This window comes from Loxodonta africana, chromosome 19 (genome assembly GCF_030014295.1).
Source record: "Loxodonta africana isolate mLoxAfr1 chromosome 19, mLoxAfr1.hap2, whole genome shotgun sequence".
Taxonomy (NCBI): domain Eukaryota; kingdom Metazoa; phylum Chordata; class Mammalia; order Proboscidea; family Elephantidae; genus Loxodonta; species Loxodonta africana.
Genome location: NC_087360.1, coordinates 19,720,059 through 19,747,869, shown reverse-complemented (window position 1 = coordinate 19,747,869; position 27,811 = coordinate 19,720,059). Strand labels below are relative to the sequence as shown.

Here is a 27,811-nt window from a genome sequence, read left to right as displayed (position 1 = left end):
AACCCTCCTTAGAAGCGAGGATGAAGAGACTTCGTCTCACGTACTATGGACACGTTATCCGGAGGGACCAGGCCCTGGAGAAGGACATCATGCTTGGTAAAGCAGAGGATGAGCAAAAAAGAGGAAGACCTTCAATGAGATGGACTGACGCAGTGGCTACAACAATGGGCTCAGGCATAGCAACGATTGTGAGGCTGGTGTGGGGCCGGGCAGTGTTTCGTTCTGTTGTACACAGGGTCGCTATGAGTCGGAATCGACTTCATGGCACCTAACAACAATAAAAAGCCAAGAGAACTGTGTTAAATTCTTATGAGCACTGAGCCCTTTTGGGTTTTTTTTTTCTGATACAATTTATTCTCCTCATTGGAAAGTTATTCTTCACCTTTGCATTGGAAATCAAACCAGAGATTAGGGTGGAAATTTGATCTGGTATATATAGAGGCTGCAAGAGACCTGGCGGTGCAATGTTTAAGCGCTTGACTGCTAACCGAAAGGCTGGCAGTTTCAACCGACTCAGAGGCACCGTGGAAGAAAGACATGGCAATCAGCTCCTATAAAGATTAAAAGAAAAAAAATTTTTTTTTTTTTTACAGCCTAGGAAACCCTATGGGGCAGCTCTACTCTGTCACACGGGGTCACTACTAGTCAAAATTGACTCTACAGCACCCCAAAACAACAACAAACAGGCTTCCTATGAATCTAAGTGACCATTGACATGGCTATTCTCTTTATTTAAAAAAACGTAGTGAACAATGATTAAAAATCAGATAGAACTTGCATACAAGAACACAGCCTTTCTGGATTATTTCCAAGCGCTGAGCACAGGCTGCTATAAACTGATCTGTATTCACGATTGTGTGTACAAGCGTGCTATTTTCATTCTCAGCCTCATGCGTGTCATGGAGTTTTCCATCGCTGGTTCAGCCAGATGACGGTTTCTATCGCATTTCAGGTGCAAATTTATTTCAGAGGCAGTGAACCCTCCCCAGGCCCCCAGCCCTTGCAGAGCCTGACAACTTTCTGGCTAACGATTAACGACCAGCAGGTATTGGTTTGGGTAATGAGTTCTCCGCTGGGCACATCTGCCAAATTCCCCATGCATATCCCCCGTGAAGCTGCTCTTTAAACCAATTCTAGAGCCATTTAGAAGAGTCCACGTTGAGCCTACAGAAATAACACTTGTGCGTATGCACTTGGTAACGTACCAAGAATGCACTGCAGAATTTCACATCCGCTAGATGGTGAAAATGTAGGCATTTTAGGGACCTGTGGGTCCCAAACAAGTCAGGCACTAGGACCTCCACCGTCTTTCCTGGGCCTAAGTTGCGGAGGTCTTTTTGTCCGTTACATCCAGGCATGTAATCAGCAATTGTCCCCATTGTAACTCCCAGATTCACCATCTGTATGCTCCAAAGGGCTGGGTGATTGTTAATACCCAGCCCCTCTGGGATTAATCTGCAATTTCACACTAAATGATTTTTAAGTATAATTTGTTACAACGATACAACGTTGTCATTTCTCAAACAAACAGCTGGGATTTTTCGTTGCAATAAAAAGCAGAAGGTGTCCAGGGACTGCCATGTTCAAGTGAGTTGATGTTACTCTGACTTACATTTAATTTCATTTTAGACACAAACAGGAATCTATGGAAGGGAAAACCAAACAACCAACCTCTGCGTCCGGAACCTTGGAAAGAGGCTTTTAAAAGTGAACAGGCTGCTTTTTTGTTACGGGAAACAATATCTGAACGTGCAGTAGCGGTAACACCGAAAGCAAACTCTTTAAGCAGTTCTTCAAAACCACTCGCGATTGCTTGGTGTTTGTAGCGTGAAGTTGCTTGCAGCCAGAAGTCCAAGTTTGGATTTTCTGTTGAGCAACGAATTGTTAAAGGCCTTCCAGGACACAAAGAAGCCCCCAAATCAGTCCGTGATATTAAAAAGAACTGGCTTCAAGCACGCAAAGAAATAATTCCTTGGCACGGTGCGTTTTCTTTCTTTTTTTTTTTTTTTCTTTGAATGCCTTAGTTTATTACCCTAAAGGTATTACTCCAATCATAAGTTATACCTCTATGATTCTTAAAATGCCTTATCCAGAAGAGTATACTTAGTTGAAATTAAGTCGAGCCAAAGTTAGAATACAGGTAGTTCCCAACTTACTATGGGGTTCCGTTCCAATGACTCTGTTGTAAGTCAGCTCTGATATGAGTCAAATATCTTTTTTTTTTTTTAGTTTTCATTATTATTGCCTTTTTTTATCAGTATTTTTACATATCTAATTTTTAATTGTCTTTGGAGGCTGCAAATATTACATGTAAACTTAAAAACCCACTAACCCACTGCCATCCAGTTGATTCCGACTCTTAGCGACCCTACAGGACAGAGTAGAACTTCCCATAGAGTTTCCCAGAAACTTACAGATATATTTTAATACATACATATTACTAACGATAAGACGTACAAATAAAGTTGTTAAGTACGGTTTGTCATAACTCAAATACGTCGTAAGTCAGAGACTACTGTACCAAATATTGAGACACTTTTAACTACCCTACTAAGGATGAAGAAGCCTTTACTTTAAACTGGAACGATTTTTTTTTCTTCAGCTTTTCACAGCGTGTACAAATGTTCCTTTTTGTGGACAAAATGTATGTGATGTTAGAAGCAATTACTTAACAGAATTGTAAATGGTCTATATGTCCAGTTTGTTTAGTTTTATTTTCTTATTATAATCTACCCCATGAACTAAATGTGCAACCTCTATGGGGCCAAAGAGTGTGGGGGTAGCAGCCATTCCCTGGGATGTAGCTGCATTCTTATCAGTGGGACCTGCCTTATTCCTAGGCCATGGATAATAATAAACGATACCTAAAATGTCCTGCCCATTGGAAACTACTTGGTGCAGAGAAGTAGGGGGAAGGGATCCCGCATACCACATCATCCCCTCCATTAAATGGGCCAGGTAAGGCAGGCCAAATTAGAGGTACTTCCTCACCTCTAATATGGGCACAAGAAGCCCTGGTGGTGCAACAGTTAAGCGCTCGGCTAACTGAAAGGTTGGCATTTGGAACCTAGCCAGCAGATCTGTGGGAGCAAGACCTGATGGTCTACTTCCATAAAGATTACAGCCTAATAACATGTTTAGTGCTTCTGTTCTACCCCCTAGTTTGTTGTGTAATGTCTGGGGTCTTAAAAGCTTACAAACAACCATCCAAGGTACACAGTTGGTCTCTATTTGCCTGGAGCAACAGAAGAAGGAAAGTCAGGAATAGGAGGAGGATATGGAATGTATGGCTAACTGCCTCCATGAACAACTGCTTCTTTTGCCATGAGACCAGAAGAACTGGATGGTGCCCAGCTACCATTACCAAATATTTTGATCAAAGATCCTATACAAGAATCCTGATCAAAAGGGGGGAATTGCAAAACAATTACAAATTCTCATGGACACCAGGCTTTCTGGAGCCATGGAGGCTTGATGAACCCCTAAAACTACTGCCCCGTGATAATCTTTAAACCTTAAACCACAAATATGCCCTGAAGTCTTCTTAAAACCAAACAATTGTTTAGCTTAACTAGGAAAGAATGTCTGCCCTAAGCATTATGCTCTTTTAAAGTCTGCCTATATAGTATCACATTGACAAGAGCAACTTGAAAGATTAGATAGAACCTTAGGGGTCAGGGAGTTTATGTTAATAGAGGGGACAACTCAGAAACGGAGGGTGAGAATGGTTGCCCAACTCGAAGAATGTAATCAATGTCACTGAATCGGACATGTAGAAACGGTTGAATTAGTGTATGTTTTGCTGTGTATATTTTCAACTACAAAAAACTATTTTAAAAAAAAGATTACAGCTAAGAAAACCCTATGGGGAAGTCCTGCTCTGTCACATGGGGTCACTATGAGTCTGAACTGACTTAACAGCACACAACAACAACAACAACAACGTGGGCACAGGATCCCTGGGTGGTATAAGTGGTTAACATGGTTGGCAGCTAACTAAAAGTTTGGAGATTCATGTCTACCTGGAGGCACCTCGGAAGAAAGGCCTGGTGATCTACTTCCAAAAAAGTCAGCCATAGAAAACCCTATGAAGCACAGTTCTACTTTGAAACACAGGGGGGTTGCCATGAGTTGGGACTGACTTGATGGCAACTGGTTAGTTAGTTAATATGGCCCAGTAACACCCACACACGGCATCATAAGGAAGACTGAGCAAGATGTACAAAGCACTCAGTGCACTGTCAAGCAGAGGTAAGTTGCCCTAAAAAAGGCTGACAACCTTTCCAAAGACTAACATGGGACAATGATTGCACCAAATCTCAAAGGAAGCAATAAGTTATCATAAAGGCACAAAGATATTACAATGTTCCTTTCCTGGAAGCATCCATGGGTTTAGCACCCTTTCATTAAATAAGATGTATGACAACAATGAAGGAGCCCTGGTGGTGCAACAACTAAGCCCTTGGCAGCTAACCAAAAGGTTGTTAGTTCAAACCCACACAGTGGCTCTGCGAGAGAAAGACCTGGCAATCTGCTCCCATAAAGATGACAGCCAAGAAACCCTATGGGGTGCTTCTACTCTGTCACACGGGGTCATTATGATTCAAAAGTCAACTCGACAGCACCTAACAACATGACAATTAAAAGCTGTAATTCCTTTACAGATGTATTCCCTAAAAGAATGATAGTATACACAACATCCTGGCGGATTTTTTTTTATATATATAATTTTTACTGTGCTTTAAGTGAAAGTTTACAAATCAAGTCAGTCTCTCACACAAAAACCCATGTACACCTTGCTACACACTCCCAATTACTCTCCCCCTAATTTTTTTTTTTTTTTTTTTTTTTAATGAGACAGCCCGCTCTCTCCCTCCACTCTCTCTTTTTGTGTCCATTTCGCCAGCTTCTAATCCCCTCCACCCTCTCATCTCCCCTCCAGGCAGGAGATGGCAGCATATTCTCAAGTGTCCACCTGATCCAAGAAGCTCACTCCTCACCAGCATCCCTCTTCAACCCATTGTCCAGTCCAATCCATGTCTGAAGAGTTGGCTTTGGGAATGGTTCCTGTCCCGGGCCAACAGAAGGTCTGGGGGTCACGACCACCAGGGTCTTTCTGGTCTCAGTCAGACCATTAAGTCTGGTCTTTTGATGAGAATTTGGGGTCTGCATCCCACAGCTCTCCTGCTCCCTCAGGGGTTCTCTGTTGTGTTCCCTGTCAGGGCAGTCATCGGTTGTAGCTGGGCACTATCTAGTTCTTCTGGTCTCAGGATGACGTAGACTCTAGTTCATGTGGCCCTTTCTGTCTCTTGGGTTTGTAATTACCTCGTGTCCTTGGTGTTCTTCATTCTCCTTTGATCCAGGTGGGTTGAGGCTCATTAGTGCATCTTAGATGGCCGCTTGCTAACGTTTAAGACCCCAGACGCCACTCTTCAAAGTGGGACGCAGAATGTTTTCTTAACAGATTTTATTATGCCAATTGACTTAGATGTCCCCTGAAACCATGGTCCCCAAACCCCTGCCCCTGCTACACTGGCCTGTGAAGCATTCAGTTTATTCAGGAAACTTCTTTGCTTTTGGTTTAGACCAGTTGTGCTGACCTCCCCTGTATGGTGTGTTGTCTTTCTCTTCACCTAAAGTAGTTCTTATCTACCATCTAATTAGTGAATATCCCTCTCCCACCCTCCCTGGTAGATTTTCTACATTAAGAAAAAGCCTGTCAATTCCAGACTATCTCCATGCAAAGTATATCGAGCGCCCACCCAGATACTTACAGTAGGGAAACAGATAAATTCCATGGCATTAGAAGTAAAGTGAAAATTTGGTTCTGGAAAGAATGGGCAAAAATAGCAAAATCTCAAACTCACCTCTCAAATATAAGTCAGAAAGGTCCCTGAGTGGTGCAAATGGTTTGCACTCTACCACTAACCTAAAGGTTGGCAGGTTGAACCCAGCCAGTGCTGCCATGGAAGAAAGGCCTGGCAATCACTTCCATAATGATTACCAGCCAAGAAAACCCTATCAGGCAATTCCACTCTGTAACGCACTGGGTCTCCATGAGTTGGAATTGACTTGATGGCAACAGGCTTGGTTTTGGTTTATATATAAGCCAGGGGTCACAAACTATAATGTGAAAGTGGCCAGAGTGGTGAGGTGCACTTCCAAATGAAATATGCTCTCTCAACTTGTTCTCAAGACATATGTCCCTCCTTCTCTCCCTTTTGATAGAAATATGGGCACAAAAACAAAACAAAAAACCTCACACAAAACATTTTACTGTTGTCTCCACTCTGTTGTAAGAAAAAGAACAAGGATAAATGAAAAGCACCTTCAAAGATAAACGGCAAATGACTTCAGGCTCAGGGTAGGGCAATAAGGAGTGGTGGGGACTGTGGCCAACCAGAAATCACATGATTGGCCTGCTCACGGGGCAGCTGCACTCAGTTCCAGCTGATGGCTATCTTGTGGGATTGTGTAGCCATTATTGTCAGCTTTACAGGTTTTACAAGAAAAGCTGGAAATCCCAAACTGAATGATTTTTAACACTGGCATCTAATTCAAAGATTGTACGAGAAACCCCATTATGCAAACAAAGCCTGTCTGTGTCTGAATGGGACCTGCAGGCCCCTAGTTCAGGGTCTCTGATAAAACCTGTGGAAAAAGACGTACAAAGATGATGGAATATAGAAGACAGTGAGTCATGGTTCCGATAACATAGACTCAGATTAGATACAGAACTGTACATAATATAACTGCACCCATAATATCAATCTAGAGTTAGAAGCAGTATCTCTGCACAGTATGAGAAGATACCACCCCAAGAGATATACAGAATGGCCAGATTAAATCAATTCCAGCATTCAGGGGCGAAACAGCTTTTCCCCAACTGGTGGTTGTTGAATGGGGTTTTCTGATGGAAAAATGAGGATAAGGGGTTAGATTGTGCAAGACTGTGGATTCTGAGCAGAAGACAAGGACCCTGACTATTTTTTAATACACAAAACAGGATTGTTTTGAGGGAGCATAAGCTAAATTCTCCCAGAATGCCAGAGCAAGGCTAGTTCAAATCTTTGAGATCACTAAATCTAGACCCTATTGCTTTAAAAAGTGGACATAGCATCCCAAAATATCTCGGTTGATCCCTTACTTTCTGGGGGAGAATCCCTCTACAGAACAGAGAAGAGCCTTCAGACATACAAAATCACCGGGGGACATAGCCCTCTGCTGCTCAGCACCTGCGGTGTATCAGGTGCTGTCTGGAAGCCTCAGGCATTCCTGAAAGATAGGTGTTCTTATTTCCATTTTGTGGTTGTTAGTTGCCATTGAGTTGGCTCTGACTCTTGGCAACCCACTGTGTGACAGAACAAAATGTTGCCCAGTCCTGTGCCATCTCCACGATTGCCAGTATGTTCGAGTCTATTGCTGTGGCCACTGTGTGTTTTGAGTGCCTTCCAACCTAGGGGGCTCATCTTCCAGCACTATATTAGACAGTGTTCTGCTGTGAGTTATAGGGCTTATGTTGGCTAATTTTTGGAACTAGCTCTCCAGGCCTTTCTTCCTAGTCTGTCTTAGTTGGATGTTCCGCTGAAACCTGTCTACCACAGGTGACCCCGCTGGTATTTGAAATACCCGTAGTATAGCTTCCAGCATCACAGCAACGCACAAGCCACCACAGTACCACGCACTGACAGATGGATGGTGGGTTCCCATTTTAGAGATGGGGAAATGGAGACGCAGAAAATAACCTGCCCAAAGCAACTCAGCCAGGCAGGGACAGCGTTGAGACTTGAATCCTGGCCCACCTTAATGCTGAGTCATCTCCAGGTTCTGCTCCGACAGTGCTATGTCACATTTGAATCTGCTAACGGCAGGGAGGGGGGATTCGGAATAAATACTCTAAAAAAAAAAATACTCTAATTGCTATATTAAGATAACATGGATTAAGCCTGCAAGACAATGTTCATTTCAGCACTTTTCACAATAGCCACAGGTGGAAGCAACCAAAATGTCCATCAATACACGAACGGATAAGCAAAATATGGGACATATCTACGATGGAATATTACACACCCATGAACAGAAATGAAGACCTGATGCATGCCACAACATGGATGAAACTTGAAAACGGCATGCTAAAAGCAAAATAAGTCACTAAGGGACAAATACTGTATGCTCTTCCTTATGTGAAATAAGCAAATACATAGAAACCAAAGATTATTAGTGGTTACCAGGGGTGGGAAGGAGGCGGAAAGGGGTGCTTTTGTTTAGGGAGCATTGAGTTTATGTTGATGGTGGAATAATTTGGAAAAGGATAGGGAGAATGGCTGTACAACTTGAAGAATGTAATCAATGTCACTGAATTATACATGCAGAAATTGTTGAATTGGTGTATGTTTTATTGCGTCTATTTTCATCGCAATACAGAACAGATGATAACGTGGATTATTCACTTTCCAAAAATATGTTTAAGGTTAAAATTACATCAAACAATATGATCTTTCTTTGATGATTCAGAAAGTACCTCAGAGTTTTTCAAGATGTGACGAACATCAGTTAGCATTATAAAAATGTAGATATTAAGCAACGCCAGCCAAGAGATAGACTGGCTTTTGAAAATAATAATTATTATTGTAGATGCCTGCTCTATGTATTTATTTATTTGCTAGTAACTGGTTCTTTTTATTATTGTTGCAATTTGTGTACGACCTTTCTGTAAGTCTGAAATTACGTCAAAATAAAAAATTGAGAAAAATAGTTTTTAATTCCAGTTGAGGCAAAATAAACAGACAACACTCAGATTTGCAGGTGTGTTGGGCATAATTTTAATGGCTAGAGGAATGCTCTCTTTAAAAAAAGGAGAATTCCAAAGCTTCACTGCACATATAAACTTTTTTTTTTTTTTTTAGGATTCTAACACATATTATTTAAAATTTTTTTATTGTACTTTGGATGAAGGTTTACAGAACAAACAAGTTTCTCATTAAACAGTCAGTACACATATCTGTGTTCTATGACATTGGTTAGCAACCCCACGACATGTCAACACTCTCCCTTCTCAACCTTGGGTTCCCTATTAACAGCTTTCCTGATTCCTCCTGCTTCCTAGTCCCTGCCCCTGGACTGGTGCGCCCCTTTAGTCTCGTTTTGTTTTATGGGCCTGTCCAATCTTTTAGATGCCTGTTTGAATCTCTAAATTGTTTGTTTTGTGTTTTCAATTTAAACCAAACAGGAAAGATAACTGATCAACGATTCAGAAGTGGTCATTACCAAGACACATTCGTTGAAATTGACATAGCATTTTGGTAAGTATTCTTCAAAGCGTTTATTTTGTTTTTGTACTCTTCTACATTATCACAATTAGATGTAAACGTAATATTTGTTAATGCACCAGAAACTTGACTGTCCACGTTCAACAAAAAATTTGCTATTTATATTCATGGTTGTCACATTGAAGTTCAAGGCTGATATATGGAGTATCACAACACTTTTGTGAATTTCCTTTACTTCTGATCTGCCTCTATGTCAACAGCTCAGTCAACAGACCCTTTCCACCATCCAGGTAGGTATGCCAGCCTGGGATCACACTCGCTGTTAGCTAAGTGTTCCTTTTACTGATTAAAATAAGCCCTGGAACCTACAACCCTGAAAACTCAACTCTGTTTTGTAGAACAAGACCTCTGGTTTTCATTCTTTCAATCCTCAAAGAAAACATTCTTATAAGAAAAAAAAAACCCCGCAACATTTTCACAAAGGAATGCCTGGACATATTGATCAAAAACCCAACAAAAAATGAAATGAAATAAACATCACTAAATGAGGTTATTATAAAGGGAAGGTGAAAGAAAATTCTGAAAAAATAAAAAAGGGTGATAGTCACGGTTCTTATTGACACAGGTAAGATTTGAAACTGTACATAAACTGCACCCATAATATCAATCTAGAGTCAGGAGATATATCCCTCTATGATATGAGAAAATAACGCCACAAGAGATACAGAAAATGGCCACAGATTAAATATCGATTTTAGAATTCAGGAGCAAGACAGCCTTTCCCCAGTTGGTCATTGCTAAATAGGGTTTCCTGCCACTTGCTCTGTGCATATTTGGGGGTTCTTCTTTAATAGATTTATTTGTATTATCTATTAACAACCTTTCTGAGAAGTAGGAAAAGAATGATTGAACCGAATCTCGGGGGAGGCAGTAGGTTATCATAGAAGTACAAAGACATTACGGCATTCCCTTCCCGGAAGCGTCCAGGGGTGTGTTGTTAGGTGGGGTCGAGTCAGCTCCAGCTCATACAACCGAATAAAACATCGCTCAGTCCTGCGCCATCCTCACAATTATTGCTGTTTGAGCCCATTGTTAAAGCCACTTTGCCAATCCATCTTGTTGAGGGTCTTCCTCTTTTTCCCTGACCCTCTACTTTACCAAGCATGATGTCCTTCTCCAGGGACTTGTCCCTCCTGATAACATGTCCAAAGTACATGAGACAAAATCACCACCCTCTCGATTCTAAGGAGCATTCTAGCTGTACTTCTTCCAAGACAGATTTGCTCCTCTGGCAGTCCACAGTAGGTCAGGCGCACCTTAGCCCTTAAAGTGACATCCTTGGTTTTTAACGCTTGAAAGAGGTCTTTTGTGGCAGATTTGCTCAATGCAAGACATCATTTAATTTCTTGAGTGCTGCTTCTTCCGTGGGTGTTGACCGTGGATTCAAGTAAAATGAAATCCTTGCCAACTTCAATCTTGTCTCGTTTATCATGATGCTGCTTAAGAATTTTTGTTTTCTTTATGTTCAAGTATAATCCATACTGAAGGCTGTAGTCTTTTATCTTCATCAGTAAGTGCTTAAAGTCCTCTTCACTTTCAGCAAGCGAGGTTGTGCCATCTGCATATTGCAGGTTGTTAATGAGTCCTAATGCGTTCTTCATACAGTCCTGTTTCTCAGATTATTCACTCAGCATACAGACTGAATAAGCATGGTGAAAGGATACAACCCTGACACACACCTTTCAAACCATGCAATATCCCCTTGCTTTGTTCAAACAACTGCCTCTTGGTCTAGGCACAAGTTCTGCGTGAACACGATTAAATGTTCTAGAATTCCCACTTTTCGCAGTGTTATCCATATCCATAATTGGTTATGATCCGCACAGTCGAATGCCTTTGCATAGTCAATAAAACACAGGTAAACATCTTTCTGATAGTCTGTTTTCAACCAAGATCCATCTGACATCAGCAATGGTATCTCTCATCCCACACTCTCTTCTGAACCTGGCTTGAATTTCTGGCAGTTCCATGTTGAGGTACTGCTGTAACCATTTTTTAATTATCTTCAGCAAGATTCTACTTGCATATGGTATTAATGATATTGTTCAATAATTTCTGCGTTCCATTGGCTCACTTTTCTCTGGAATAAGCATGTATATGTATCTCTTCCAGTCGGTTGGGAGGTAGGTGTCTTCCAAATTTCTTGGTAGAGACAAGTGAGCGCTTTCAGCATTGCATCTGTTTGTTAAAACATCTCAATTGGTATTCTGTCAATTCCTGGAGCCTTTTTTTCGCCAATGCCCTCAGTGCAGCTTGGACTTCTTCCTTCATTGGTTCTTGATCATGTTATCTTCTGAAATGACTGAATGTCAACTAATTCTTTTTGGTACCGTGACTCTGTATATTCTTTCAATCTTCTTTTGATGCTTCCTGTGTCATTTGCTATTTTCCCCATAGAATCCTTCAATACTGCATCTCAAGGCTTGAATTTTTCTTCAGTTCTTTCAGCTTGAGAAATGCTGAGCATGTTCTTCCCTTTTGGTTTTCTATCTCCAGCTCTTTGCACATTTCATTATTATACTTTACTTTGCTTCTCAAGCCACCCTTTGAAATCTGTTCAGCTTTTACTTTATCACGTCTTCCTTTGGCATAGCTACCCTACGTTCATGAGCAAATTTTGGAGTTTCTTCTGACATTTCTTTTGTTCTTTTTTTCCTTTTCTGTCTTTTTAATGACCTTTTGTTTTCTTCGTGTATGATGTTGTCCCACAAGTTGTCTGGTCTTCGGTCATTAGATTCAATGCATCAAATCTATTCTTGAGAGGGTCTCTAAATTCAGGTGGCATATACTCAAGGTTGTACTTTGGCTCTTATGGACTTGTTTTCATTTTCTTCAGCTTCAACTTGAACTTGCATACGAGCAATAAATGGTCTGTTCCACAGTCAGCCCCTGGCCTTGCTCTGACTGATGATATCAAGCTTCTTTATCATCTCTTTCCGCAGACGTAGTCAATTTGATTCCTGTCTATTCTGTCTGGCAAGGCACACGTATGTAGTTACCATTTATATTGTTGAAAAAAGGTATTTCCAATGAACAAGTCATTGGTCTTAGAAAATTCCATCATGCGATGGCTTGCATGATCGTTTCTATCACCAAGGCCATATTTTCCAACTATTAATCCTTTCTTCTTTGTTTCCAACTTTTGAATTTTAATCACCAGTAATTATCAATGCATCTTGACTACATGTTTGATCAATTTCAGACTGCAAAAGTTGGTAAAAATCTTCAATTTCTTCATCTTTGGCATTAGCAGTTGGTGCATAAATTTAACTGGTCTTCTTCGTAGGGGTATGGATATTACCCTATCACCGACAGCACTGTATTTCAGGATAGATCTTGAAATGTTCTTTTTGACAATGAATGCAACGCTATTCCTCTTCAATCTGTCATTCCCAGCATAGTAGATCATGTGATTATCTGATTCAAAATGGCCCAGTTTTTCAGCTCACTAATGTCTAGTCTTTTGCGTCCCATTTCATTTTTGACAATTTCTCATTTTCCTAGATTCATACTTCCTACATTCCACATTCTCATTATTAATGGATGTTTGCACCTGTTTCTTCTCATTTTGAGTCTGGCCACATCAGCAAATGGAGGTCCTAACTGGTCTTCCTTGTAGGAGTATGGATATTATCCTGTCACCGACAGCACTGTATTTCAGGATAGATCTTGAAATGTTCTCTTTGCATTCATTGATGAATAAATTGAAGTTTTTACCAACTTTTGCAGTCTGAAATTGATCAAACATGTAGTCAAGATGCATTGATAATTACTGGTGATTAAAATTCAAAAGTTGGAAACAAAGAAGAAAGGATTAATAGTTGGAAAATATGGCCTTGGTGATAGAAACGATCATGCAAGCCATTGCATGATGGAATTTTCTAAGACCAACGACTTATTCATTGGAAATACCTTTTTTCAACAACATAAATGGTGACTACATACGTGTGCCTTGCCAGACGGAATGGACAGGAATCAAATTGACTACGTCTGCGGAAAGAGATGATAAAGAAGCTTGATATCATCAGTCAGAACAAGGCCAGGGGCTGACTGTGGAACAGACCATTTATTGCTCGTATGCAAGTTCAAGTTGAAGCTGAAGAAAATGAAAGCTTTACTTTATCCATGTCACTAAGGTCAACTCTACTTTGAGGAGACAACTCTTCTCCTGTCGTATGGAGTGCCTTGCAACCTGAGGGGCTCATCTTCCGGCACTATATATATCAAACAATGTTCCGCTGCTATCCCTGGCCAGTTTTTTCAGAAGTAGACTGCCACGTCTTTCTTCCCAGTCCGTCTTAGTCTGGAAGTTCCCTTCAAACCTGTCCACCGTGGGTGACCCTGCTGGTATTTCAAATACCAGTGGCATAGCTTCCAGCACCACAGCAACACACAAGCCACCACAGTACGACAAACTGACAGACGGGTGGTAGAAGGATTTAGCATCTTTTATTAAATAAGATGTATGACAACAATTCTAAGGGGCAGCTCCTCCCCAGATGCATTCCAAACACAGCGATAATACACGTATCAGTCATGCTTAACGGAAGCAAAGCAGAACAGCCACTGCACTTTCATGGTCTCCCCTAGGAAAAAAAAAACTGGGTCCTCCTGTTTTCAGGAGCTGTTTTGAGACGTTAAAAAATAGCTTTATAATCTTTATGGGAGTAGACGGCCCGAGGAACGGCTGGCACTAGACAGATAGCTGGAAGTCAAAACGGCGGGCCTGAGTCCTTGATTTGCCTGAAGAAGCTTTTGCTCTGGTACATGTTTTTATCTGGGGATGTCTTGATTGGGTGCAGATTGTGGAAACCTTTAAAAGGTGTGAAGAGTCTGCTTTTTGCTGCAGAGGAGGGAACAAGGAGTTTGAGTCAACGGATTCGGAATTCGCACTTGGAGAAACGCAGTTTGTGTAATAACAGCAGCCACCACACAGCTTCCCGTTGTAAGGCCACTGGGTAGGTGGGACGCTCACGGGATATAAGAGTAAACAGCCTCTCTGAGTCAGAATCCACTCCACTCCATGGCAGTGGGTTTGGTTATTTTATTTTCATTTTTGAGTAATTTTCTTAAATTCCTGTAAAACATCCAAAAAATAGTTTTACAGTGCTACGGATGAAATCTGAAACGACTTTTAGAAGTGGCATGAACATTGGCGAGGGTGTAGTAGATCATTGAGAAGGTTCTTCTAAGAAAATACCCTCGAAATAGCTTTTAGCAATTGACAAGCAAGGAAAAAAGTGCTTGTAAATCTCCAGGGTACCTACTATGTGCCAGGCCCAGTTCAGGGTGATGTGGCCGCAGAGTTGTTCTAATATGTTGTTGGTATGTGCTGTTGAGTTGATTGCGATGCATAGGGACTCCACGGGACAGAGCAGAACCGCCCCACAGGGTTTTCTAGGCTGTAATCTTTACGGGAGAAAGACTGTCAGGTCTTTCTCCCAAGGAGCTGCTTGCTGAGTGGGTTGAACTGCTAACCTTTCAGTTAGCGGCCAAGCACTTAATCTTTGAATCATCAGGGCTCCTTGTTCTAGTATAACCGTTAGTAAAATAAAGGACCTGGATATTTTTGCTTCATAGATATGCCCTGCAGTTCACTAAACCAGCCAGTCACTGAGGTGGAAGAAAAAGAATTTATTGCTACAATTCATGTATGCCTGACCTTTCCTCCTTACCACCAGAGATGAGAACGAGCAGCAAAGCAGACATCAAGGACCTACAGGAAAAAGGAGAAGAAATGGTGATGATCGATAATAAAAAACCTCTTCTTGATCAAATCCAACCTGCTTTAAACTTGCCAAGTGAGCTAACCGTTTGTAATCCTTCAGTCCAAATGGTGACCCTACTGGCGAGGACTGAGCTGGCTTTAAGCTTGTCAACAACATCATGAATAAATATTTCTTACGTAGCCATGGGCACGCCAGCCTTGAACAGACAAGGCAGGTAACTGTGTTGCTAAACTATCAAAACCGAAGAAACACAGGGCCAGATTAGAGCATTTTCCACTACATAGAACTAGAGAATAAAGAAGAAAAGCCACAGACCTGTTGCTTTTTCCCCTTCCCACGAGATTTCCCGTGTAATCAGAGCTCTGGTGAATTGCACTCACCTTGGGTCATGTGGAAATCTTACCAGCGAGAAATCAGGACCAATTTAAGGCTGGTGATCCTCTCTCCCTAAGCTGAAGAAAATGATAAGGCGCTGCAAAGCTACGGAAACAGGTGAACATCATATCATTTTGTTTAAAAAAGAAAAAGTGTTATTGGCCACCTTTACTTCATAATACAGGTGTTCCCAACTTGCTTCATCACAGAATCACCTGAGACACCTGTGCAAAAACTAAGCCTTCACAAAGCCCTTCCTTTTATAGTTCTAAATTCACCCCAGGTGACCGTTACAAAGCAGCAGCCTTGAGAAATACCATACATTTTTTAAAAGGGAAAATACACATTAACCTAACAAACAAAAAAAGGGTTTCTGCTAAGATACCTGGGTTTTCTGAGTGACTTTAGCAATGAGTGATTGAGTGGCAATATTTTTCTCAACCAATCGTGAAGAAAAGAACTCAAAAATCTCAATTCTTCTAGTAAAATGACCAGTCCCCCAGTCAAAACTCTATACAGAGCAACCAAGTTCTCAAAGGAGGTGAGTTTCGAGGGCTGCCTAGAACATTCTGAATCTCTCAAAAAAAAATTTTTTTTTCCTTTAATGAAGCGTCCTTGCCCTTCTTTCTTATAGTCTACAGAATTTACAGACTGATGCCTTATTTAAAAAGCTTTCCTGAACCCATCCACTTTCACAAGAGAGAATTTCAATCCAAACCACTCCAAAGATATAAAATTATACCTTAATGAAAAGAACTGTTACCTCAAAATGAGGTTGTCAGGTTACCCCTCTTACAACTTCATGAAGCATTAACACAAATAAACCCAAATGCTTTGAATGCTTACCATTTAACCTTTGGATTAATTGCGGGTCACACGGGGACATTCAAAACAACACCAACTAAGTAAACTACCTTTATAACCAGTCAAAATATGAATTTTAGATATATGCAGTTTGGAAAGAGATGAAAACTGAGAAACTCTTTTTCAGGACAACGACCTTAGCTAACATTTGTAAAACTACATTTTTCCCCTAGAGGATGCAAGCTGATCTATTTACTCCTGGCAGAGAAAAAAGGAGTAAGGCGCCCAGGTGCTACAAGAAAACTATTCAGGAGGACATGGACCAGCGCCAAGGCCACAACCCGCCTGAAACATGAAATCCAGGTATACCCAGCCCAGGGAGACCCGGGTCCTTCCTGAGCAGGTGCGGAGACGGGGTTCTGCCCGCTGCAGGATAAATAACAGGAGGGCAGCCTCGAGAAACTAGGAGCACTGGATGCAGGGAGTCTGGCTTGGCCTGGACAGCGCTGACTTGAGTTGGGTGTACACACAGGCTGTGGACTCGGCATGCGCGAGATCGAATCCCGCCTCTGCCACTTCCTTGGCCCACTCACTCACTACAGGTGGCTGTGACTATCATTATTAACAAATTTATTCCAACGGAGGCTCAAGAATAAATGAAGCAGGAATGAATGAATGATGCTTGGGACTATTATTATTGTTACTTTATTATTGTTTACTCCAGTGGAGGCTCACAGTGAGGGCGTTCTCAGGGGAGCACGCTAACCGAGGCCCCTCCCGGCCAGGGCCAGGGCCAGGGCCGGGGCCGGCCGGGGAGACCTTTGTGCGCGCCCAGCCCCGCCCGCCGCCCGCGGTCGCGCCACCTTTCCCGCGGCGGGCCCGGGCGGGGCGGGGCGGCGGCGGCGCGGGCCGGGCGGCGGGGAAAGCCGGGAGGGCGGGAGCGCCAGCGGCCCGCGGCCCCCAACGGCTCGGCTCGCCGCCCCGGACTGACGGCGCCCGGCCCGAGCGCACACTGCGGCAGGGCGCCCCGGCCGCCCGGCCCCGCGCGCTCACTCCGGGCGGGCTCACCGTCGTCGCGGGCCAGGGGGGCGCAGCGCGCAGAGCCGGGGGCCCACGCGCCTGACCTCGGCGCTCGGCCCGGCCCCCGCCCCCCGCGGCCCCGGCAGGTGGAGGCGCCCGGCGCCGGCGCCCCCGCCGCAGCCCCTCCCGCCGCGCCGCGCGGACGCAACTTTCTTAAAGGGACAGGTGGTCTACCTGGGGCTCCATTCGGCCTCCTGGCCCTTCCCCCTGGGAGGAGAGAGGGGGCTGCAACTGATCTCCCGCTCCTCCCACCTCCTTTTCCCCTGGGCCCAGGATGGATGGCAAGTTTTAATGCGCCCAGCATCCTTTTGCAACTTACTTCTTTGGGCCTAAAACACCCTCCCACTGCATCTCGACGCATGCTCACGAGCATGCAGTGGCTGCCACTGTTGGCCAAGTTTGCACAGGGGAGTCCCTATCCCCGCACCCCCACCTCGGAGCCCCAGAGCGTGCAAGGCTCGCGGCTGCTGGGAGACACCCGCTGCAATCCCCTTGACCCTGCCGGGTAACTGACCCTTGGGGAAAAAGCCCCCCGCACGGCTTCTGCGCATGCTCCGAGCTGGACAGCTCCAGAGAGGGAAATTTAAAAACGGTTCGCGCTGCGACGGCGGCCAAATTGCGGACCGCGAGGGACCAGCTCCGGGGAGCCCCCCTCCGAGAGGCCGGCCCGCCCCAGGAGCGCCTGCAGCGGCGGCCCGGCGAGGATCGGCTCCAGGTACTACCTTGCAGGGCTACTTGCCACCTCCTCCCAGGCAGTGCCCTGCCTTGCATCCCAGGGCGGAGACCCGGGGCTCGGGGGCTGCGGGGCTGTCTCTCCTGACCCGCTTCCCTTCTCCCCAGGAACCCTTGAATGACCTATGGGGCAAAACTGAGAGCCTTTCTTTGGTGGGCTTCTGAGTTCCTTTCAGGTTTGCGAAACTTAGGAACGCTCGAAGAATTTTTTTTTTTTTTTTTTAAAGGTTGTGCTTGTGTGTGGCAGGGCCAGGGCTGCATTGGTTTTCCAGCAAGGGGATGTGGTATTGCAGGAGCCCTGCGGAGATTATTCCCTAAACAAGTGGGAATTCGCCTCCCCCGAGAAATATACATGACCCATCAAGCTGCCCTTTTTTGGTTTATTTTTAATTTCCATAGTGATCATAACTGAACTGTGGTTGCAAATATAAGGTTTGGAAAGGAATAAGGTTTTGCTGATTCCTATTTTCCGAGACTTGACATTTGGGTTCTAGACCCTTCCCGTTGCCCTTCCACTCCTCTAATTCCAAAGAACCTGGAATTTCATTCCCTTCTCTTAATTTGCAACCTTCTAAAACCCTGTAGAATTTCCCCGAGAATGTGACCTAGGATGCCCAGAAATCCTCTAGGATTTTTTTTTCTTTTTTAAAAAAAGTGTTCTTAGTCGTTTGAGCTCCATCCTTCTGATAAATAGGAAAATTGTGGCTTTCTGCCCTGTCCACACCATCACTGATGGGAGTTTTGTTTTCTGCTTGTCTTTCCTTCAAGATGATAGAAAGTGACATCTCGTCCATAATGTCAGGAATTATTCGAAACTCAGGGCAAAATCACCGCCCCTCTCCACAGGAATACAGGTGAGGGCTTCAATAATAACAAAGCTTATCTATTTCTGAATTGTTTAAAGTGTTTTTGTGCCGCTTATAGTTTCTGATCCGCTCGACAGCAATGGGTATAGTTTGTGAGAAACTGCCCAAGAACAATTGTTATGTTAAATTCTGTGATTTTGCAGAAGAGATAAAAAGTCCTGATTTCCAAGTTGGTCTTTCTAAGGGTGTCTGAGCCTGTGGCCCAGGGCCATGGACCAATAAATGCCTACAGCCCATTGTTCTCTCCAGGAGAAGTCCCCTCCTGGGATAGAGACTGGGCATCCTGGCGACTGTTAAGATGACAATAGCAGTTATTGCTTCCCCTACCAGTGGCCCTAAGGGGGCTCCAGAAAATGCCCGCCAAAAGCTTTATGAGGGGAATTGGTTTCCGTCCTCCATGAATGTTGGGAAAGTTGTGAGAACTCGTGGGCTCTTAGCCTGGCTGTGTGACTTTCAGTAAGTCCCTTGCCCTCTCTGGGCCTCATTTCCTCTTCAGTTGTTAAGTGATGCTGTTGAATTAAACGATCTTAAAGTTCCTTCTGGAGTCCCTAGGTGGTGCAAATGGTTAACACGCCAGGCAGCTAACTGAAAGTTTGGGGGTTTCAGTCCACCCAAAGGCACTTGGAAGAAAGGCCTGGTGATCTACCTCATTGAAAACCCTATGGAGCACAGTTCTACTCTGACATACGCGGGGACACCATGAGTCAGAACTGACTCCATGACAATTTTTTTTAAGTGTCTCCTAAATCTCATGTGTTTGAAGGGTAAATTAGATGAAGAATGAGGGCAAAAAAATTATTTTTTTCGAGAAGGGTGAAGCAAGGTACAAGTCAGGTGGGAGGGAGGTCCTCACAGCTTCTCCTCTTTTTGTCTTCAAGCATCAAAGCTGGAAAGATCCTTGGGGGTCAATGAGTCCAGCCCCCTTCTTCTGCCAATGGGGAAACTGAGGCAAGAGAAGGGAACTGTCTAAGGTCACACAGTGAGCAGGAGGAAGGAGGAGGGAAAGGAAGGACCTGGAGTCCCCTCCCAGCCTCCCTCCCTTGAGCCCTCCCAGGTCTGACCTGGTTCCCAAGGCCCCGCCCACAGGACCAGCACCACCTGGTGGGTTGAACCCGGTAGGGCCCAGATTATAGGCAGGCTGGAGCTGGCCTGGAAAGAGCAGGCCATCACCCTGGATCAACCTTGTTTACCTAGAGAGTGTCTGGCCCCCTGGGGCTACTGCAATTCACCAGCAGTGGCTGCCAGAGTAGACAGAGCCCCCAATTAAAGGGAGGCTGCTTCCTGAGGCCCTAGTGGCTGCTTTCTAAAATCCAAATGAGGTCACAAATTCAAGCCGATATTTGCCAAGAGCCTGCTGTGTGCAGAGCTGGACCACTAGACGATCCAGAGCACCTACTGTGTGCCAGCCCTCCTCACTCACCTCTGCCACGAAGGATGATCTCGTGAGCCCCGTTGTACAGGTGAGGAAACTGAGGCTCAGAGAAAGGAAATGGCTTTTCCCAAGATCACACAGCTGGGACCTCTGGGCTTCCTTCCAGCACAAAGGGTATAAACACTGGCAGGTGGGTGGGGGTAGCATAAATCAGTTACAACCCTAGCTCCTCTTGCTGTGTGGAGTGCTCCAAACCTCAGTTTCCTCACCCGTAAAATGGGATTAGAAAAGTACCCACTGTTGTTATGTTATGGTGATTCAACAATGGGTTTTGACTTCTCTGCTTGCCAGTTGTACGGCCCTGGGCAATGTCACCTCTGAGGCTTCATTTCTCTGCTTGTAAAAGGGAATGATAAAAGCTACCTCTTGAGAGTTAAGTAAGATATTACCTGTGGAAGCATCCAGCAGGCACTCAGTGCCTCCTGGGGGGAATCTACTCCTCCTGAGCCTTTGAAAGACCTGGTCCTCCCCCTGGGCTGGTTGGAAAAGCTCAAAAAACATAGATAATTGTTGCATCCTTAAAACCCAAAACCAAACCATTGCTGTTGAGTGGATTCCGACTCATGGCGACCCCATATGTTACAGACTAGAACTGCTCCAGAGGGTTTCCAACGGCTGATCTTCCAGAATCGGATCACCAGGCCTTTCTTCCACAGCCCTGCCGAGTAGTTTCAAATCACCACCCTTTAGGTTAGCAGCCAAGCACAAACTGCTTGCAACGCCCAGGCTCCTGTTGCTTTCTTAAAATTCACTGCCTTTGAGTAGATTCTGACTCATAGCGACCCTATAGGACAGAGTAGAACTGCCCCATAAGGGTTTCCAAGGCTATAATCTTTCTAGAAGCAGACTGCCACATCTTTCTCTCACAGAGCGGCTGATGGGTTCGAACCACCAAGCCTAGTAGCCGAGCACTTAGCCACTGCACTACTAGGGCTTGGTGTTGCTTCCTTAACAACAACAAAACAAACCAAACCCACTGCTGTCAAGTCGATTCCGGCTCGTAGCAACCCTATAAATACACCAGAGGCAACCGCTCTGGAGTCAGATGCAGGTTCCGTTTCCAGCTTTGGACAGGCCATATTCCTCAGTTTCAGTTTCCTCATCTTTAAAATGGGCAGGACTAGGGCACGTCCCTCATGTGGTTGCTGCGAGGATTAAGTAAATAAAGCTTGTAAAGCATGAGACACTCAACTCATCGTTACTGCCGTTGTTGCTTCTACCTAGTAACAACAGAGTCCAGCTTTCTGCAAGAGATCGGGTTTTTGAAGGGCCTTGTGGGGTGGTGTGTGTGGAGGAGCTAGGAGTGCAGATACCCAGGCACTGCCCAACAGGGACCCCCAGCAGGCTCAAACCTAGAGGTCCTGGGTTCTTGGGCCCCGAATTGCTTGGTCAGCCTAGCTCACCAACTGTCTGGTGACTGGGCAGCTTCCCTTCTCTGGAAACAGGGCTGGGCCGGGCAGGCAGAGAACTTCCTTGGGGGCCTAGCGATGCCTAGCCTGCTCACTGACCTGCTGGGGCAGGCCACAGGGTGGAGAAGCAGGCCTGAACCCATCAGCACTGAATCCTTGCTGCTCAGCAGGTCCTGCGCCCCAGAATTGCATGGGGTGCCCAGCCTGGCACAAACCTTTCCTATTCACATGGACTCCAGGGCTGTTTTCTTATATTGAACGGCCAATGTATCCAGAGTAGAAGTGCCTCATAGGGTTTCCAAGGACCTGCTGATGGATTCAAACTGCTGACCTTTTGGTTAGCAGCTGAGCTCTTAACCACTATACCACCAGGGCTCCTGGTTTTCCAGAACACCGAGTTATATAACAACAATAGTAGTAGCAGCTGCTGGTTTCTTGCCTCTTTACGACCTGCATGCTTGTGTCAGGCTCCCAGCATGAATGACCTCACCAAACCCCCACAACTACCCCATGAGGGGAGCACTATTATGGTACCCATTTGACAGATGAGGAAACCAAGCCTCAGCCAGGTTCAAGAGGACACAGCTAGCAAGGGGTAAAGTAGGACCTGGAACCTGAGGCTGTCACATCCAGAGGGCATCATGGCCACACCCCCTGACCCCCCAGGTGAAGAGCACAGGTAATGGAACAGCGTAAGCTGCTCCACGGTCTTGCAGCTGTGTGACCCTGGACAAGACACTGCCCCTTCTCTGTGCCTCGATTTCTTCATTTGTGGAATGGAGCCATTCACAGGTCGTTGGGAAGATGCTGCTCCTCCATCCGGACCAGCCGTTCAGCTGGCCTGGGACATGGTGCTTTCTCATGGAAAAAAAAAGAGCTTTTATTATTATACAGCGACTCCCCCACTTCCAACCACTCCCATTTTTCTCCCCGCATAATAGCCTGGGAGAAGTTTATGGGCTTCTCATCCGCCTTCCCATGTCTCCAGAGAACAGCTCCATCCAAGGATGCTCAGGCTGCTTGTCCAGCCCTGGTCCAGCCTCCCTGGGCAACCGGCTGCCCACCCACCTCCTCCCCCCGGGCTGAGTTTGGCCGTTAACTTTCAATGGCTGTGCCGGGAGGGCTGCGGCAGCTGGAGGCGGCAGCCCTGTCTCCAGGGAGCGTAGGGAATAAGCAGCAAAGCCTAGGCAGCAACAGGCATTTGCAGCAGCCTCTCCACCGCCTTTGGGGCTGGGGTGGTCCTGACCTCCTGGGCAACGACAGCCAGGGCTCGCCTTAGCTCGAAGAGCTAGGAAGGCAGCCTACCCTTCAAGGTGCTGAGAAATAATGACAGTTATTAAGCACCTACTGTGTGCCTGCTGAGCTCTTTAGCAAGCGCACCATCCCACTGCTGCTTTACAGCGTCAGCCAGGGTAGCAGGCTGCATTTGCCCATCTTATAGACAAGGATATAGAGACACAGATATGTGACTTGCCCAAAGGCCTATGTTTAGGAAGAAGGAGCAGAACTGAAGATTTTAACCACCTGCTGGGGCTCTTCTTGGAGCTTACTCTAGAGGTCAAGTCCAACAACCTCATTTTACATATTGGGAAACTGAGGCTCAGAGAGGCAAGAGAACTCAGGCTTCTGGCTCCTTGGATGCTAACCCGCTCCCAGGGCCATGAGGATCAGTGGTTCATTTCCCAAACCCTCAGTCCCTCCTCTAAGCAACCAGGGGGCCTGGGCCACAGCCCTTAACCTTTGGACCATGGTGCTGGGCACATGGTAGATACTTAATTCATTAGATAGATGGATGGACAGATAGATGATCACACAAGAAATAACAGGTCCACAGAAACACAGGGAGCTTCATGCTCAAGTGATGATAAAATTCTGCCGTGTGGACCACAGTATACAGACACCACCTGTTTTTATCTTGAGCCCTGCTCTGAGTGTACGTGGGGCTGGCTTATTCCATAGCAAAGTGGTTCCATCCATCAGTTGTAACCTCTTTGCGGGGGGCAGAGAGGTGGTGGTCCATCTGTTAGGGGTGGTGACACCTCCATCTCCCAGGGTGGACAGAACAGCTCTTCAGGTGCGTTCTTGGGGTTCACCCCACCTTCAGGGCCTTATCATCCCTGAGAAATGCACACACATACACACACGCCCTAAGTCCTGAGCCAGCTGTTGTTCTAGAAAGGAAACCAACCCAAAACCAAACTCATTGCTGTCGAGTCTATTCCGACTCACGGAGACCCCATGTGTTACAGAGGAGAACTGTTCCACAGGGTTTTCTTGGCTGGAATCTTTACAGAAGCAGATTGCCGGGTCTTTCTTCCATGGGGCTGTTGGGTGGATTTGAACCTCCAACCTTTAGGTTAGTAGTCAGGTGCAAATTGTTTACACCACCCGGAAGCCTCTCTAGAAAAGGAAAGATTCTCTTTTCCAAGTTCCTACTCAAATCATTTCATGTTACACTCACTCTTGGCCCAGTTGGGAATCTCCCGAGCTTACTAAGTTGCATTTGATTTTCTTTTTCCTGTAAACGGCGACAAAAGGTATTACCAAAGATAGGTTAGCGAAATAAACAACTCCGTGTATGGTTTAATCTCTTTTTGTGTAAAGCTTGGGTTAGAAACAAAAATAGCTGTGGTGATGCAACAGTTTCTTACTAACCACATCTCTAGAAGGCAGATGAAACCTCCCTATTGTCACCAGGGTAGAAGTGACATCCCAGGTAGGGCAGGACATGCCTCTGAGTACAGGGCAGGTGATCTTACCTCCCCAGAGACAATATAGGGGGCAAACCCCTCCTAGTGATGATACAAGGCAAGAGGAGAGAACGCAGTGGGGAGGAAGAAAGAAGCATGGTTTGAACACCTACTGTGTGCCAGTCCTTGTCTTATAGGTTATCTGACCTTATCCTGTCAACAGCCTTCTGTGGTCAAAATTTTTGTTATTCCATTTTACAGATGGGAAAACTGAGGTGCAGACAGGCAAATTGAACCTGCCTAGGGTCAAACAGCTACAAAGGGGTTGAGATGGGATCTGAACCTCAAACAGATGTTGCTTCTACTGCCCAGTTGCTGAATCAACTCTAAGGGACCTAGAGATAAGAAATAAGGGGTTAAATGATCTGTGCTTCGGATGTGTAGAAAATACCCCCAAAAAACCATAATCCACCCACAGATGCCTATGAACTTGTGCAGGCCCTGTAAGAGCCACAAGGACGGTGGCCAGGGAGGCCCATTTCACTTTAGGATGACAAATATTCATCAGATGAAGGAATGAAAGCCGAAGCTGGTCACTCTGTGTCTGTAATGAGATGTCCCTGGCCTCTGGGAGCTTAGAGCCTAGGAAGGAAGAGGTAGATAAGAACAGACACTGAAGTAAAATTAGTGGTTGACCTCAGGCTGTCTATGCTATGTGCAGACAATAAAGGCACTAACCATTTCAGAGGAGGGAAAGACTGGGAGGCACTGGACTGGTTCAGGAGGGCTTCTTGGGGGAAGTGGTATCTAAACTAGGTAAGAAATGGAGGGAGATTGGAGAATGCAAGATATGTTGGAGCTGGTCTGAATTGGGCTAGGGACCCTTCTTCACCTTCCTACTCCAACAGGTATGAAGTAATTACCCACGGGGTGCCAGGCCCTGTGCTTGGTGCAGAACAAAATAGAACGCCTCCCAGAGCGGAAAGACTAGAAATCTGTATGAATGAATACCTCATTGCAAAATGCCCCACGGGCACACACAGGATGCTGGATAGAGAAGGACCACCAGGGGCAGAGGTGGCCAGAAAGGGCCTCTCAGAGGAAGGAACATTTAGACTGAAACCAGACACATGAAAGAGCCAACTGTGCAGTGAGTGCATGGAACAGCACTCCAGGCAGAGGGAACAGCATGTGCAAAGCCCTTATGATGGGTGAGAACTTCAACTGCTTGGGGAACTGAGAGATGAACAGGTTTGCTAGAGCAGACGGATGGGAGGATGGGAGGGGGTGGGAGATGGGCAGGGACCAGATCATGTGAGGAGCTTGAATCTTATTCCCAGATGGGCTGTAAGCACAGTGAAAAATGTCAGTGTGGCTACTGGGTGCTAAGTCTGTTCATTACACAATTACTTCTTCAGCAGCCATCCACCCTGTGCTGCCTCTCTGTGCTTTACTTACTCTGAAATAAGAGGCAGACCCTGTAATTGCCTCTATTTGGCACACGAGGATACAAAGGTGTTGAGTCACCAGCCCAGTATCCCCCCACTAGGTGTGGAGCCGGGCCTGGAACCCAGGTCACCTGGGCCTTCCCCTCCAGTGCTCTGCTCTGCTGGCTCCTCTCCCTTCCCTCAAGCAGCGTGGCTGATTAATTAAGGATATTGTTATTAACGTTGGTCAGGTTGGTCCCCTGGACAGCATAGAATGGCAACCATGGACTCTAGTGGGGTCTCACCTTGCCCAGGGCCAGCACAACGTCCCCTGGCCAGCAGTCCTCTCATCTTTCCCTGGGGGCACCTGCAGCCTGATCCTTTTAAAAACAATGATGATGATAGTGATGGTATTTTACCCTTCCTCTTCCCAGCTTGATTTCTTTCCTCCCAGCTGGCTCTGGGGCAGGTGTCTTTCTAATTCAAATGCCAGCTACTTACTGACATGCTGTGTGGCTGGGGTGGTTAGCACACCTTTCTGGCCTCAGCCGTCCCATCTGTGAAATGGGGCTGTGAAGTAACAGGCTGTAGGAGACTAGCACGGTGGTGGACCTAAAGGGCTGGCAGGAGCTGGGCACACGGGGAGGGAGGGGCAGGCCTCTCCTTGGAAACCCTATGGGGCAGTTCTACTCTGTCCTATAGGGTCGCCGTAAGTCAGAATCGACTCGATGGCAACACATTTATGGGTAAGGTCTTAAATAATTAGAAAGTTATCTCCCTGGCACAGGGGCTTTTGTTCCTCTGCCAGAACAGGACCTGGCACATAGTAGGGGTTCAGGAAATCTTTGAAGAATGTAACAAATGCTTACAGAGGACCAGACACTCTGCTAGCAGCCCTACGGATTCCGGATAAATCTGTGGTCTCCAAGGATGTTTATGATGACATGAACTATCCTGTGTATTTCACACTGATGTAATGGGCACGAGTCGCCATTAAGCACTTAAAATGTGGTGAGACTGAGGACCTGAATTTGTAATTTCATTTAATTATAATGAGTTTAAATACAAATAGCCACACATGGCATGTGGCTACTGCATTAGACAGCATAGTGCTAGGATTTTCTAGAATTCACAGTACACGTTTCTTCAACTGTTCCTTGTAGGGCAGGGAGACAGGACAGTGGGGTGGTTGCCCTCCATGTATTATCTCAGTCAACACAGTCACTGTGTGATGGGTATAGGCAGTAGCACCCCCATTTTAAGGATGAGCAAACTGAGGCTCAGAGAGCAGGACCACCTCAGACAAGCCTCACAGCCATAAAGTGGCTGGGGTGGTACTCGAACCCAGGCCTGACCCCAGAGTCTACCCACCTGCACTTGAGCACAGGAGGCAGGGCAAGGCTTTTCTGGGACATTAACTGTGGAGCTATTCAAGTGCTAGACGGGGTCTTGGTTGAAGGCTGAGGGTTTTGTACCTTAAACGTAGGATATCCTTGACTGGTAATTGGCCAAATGGTTAAGCTTCCACATTTATCACTGTCAAACCTTAACACTGATCATAACCACTGCACTGTAACGCTGCCGAGAGAGCAATGGGGGGGACCCATACCTGGGGGCTCCCCAGCTGGGATGGGCTCCGAATGTGGTGTGGCAGAGGGGCTGGGCTTCCTGCTAAGCAGAGCCTTCTGGGCAAAACTCAGACACACAAGTAAAACAAATAACATGGTAAGCACAGAGTTGTTGTTCGTTGCCGTGGAGTCAATCCTGAGTCATGGCAGCCCCATGTGTGCAGAGTACAACTGCTCCCTAGGGAAGCCAATCGCCAGGCCTGTCTTCCGAGGTGCCTCTGGGTGGGTTTGAACTACTACCCTTTCAGCTAGTAGTTGAGCGCTTAACTGTTTGCACCAGCCAGGAACTCGTGTTAAAGTTAACCAGAAA

General features: G+C 45.6%; 1 protein-coding gene across 1 annotated transcript in view; it reads left to right on the top strand.

Moving 5' to 3' along the window:
* The first annotated feature begins 18,817 nt into the window (after positions 1-18,817).
* Positions 18,818-27,811, top strand: part of FOXN4 (forkhead box N4) — a 28,929-nt gene continuing 19,935 nt past the window's right edge. The window contains exon 1 of the mRNA XM_064271952.1: positions 18,818-18,903. Within this exon, the coding sequence (XP_064128022.1) occupies positions 18,818-18,903 (86 nt within the window). The remainder of the gene's footprint in view (positions 18,904-27,811) is intronic.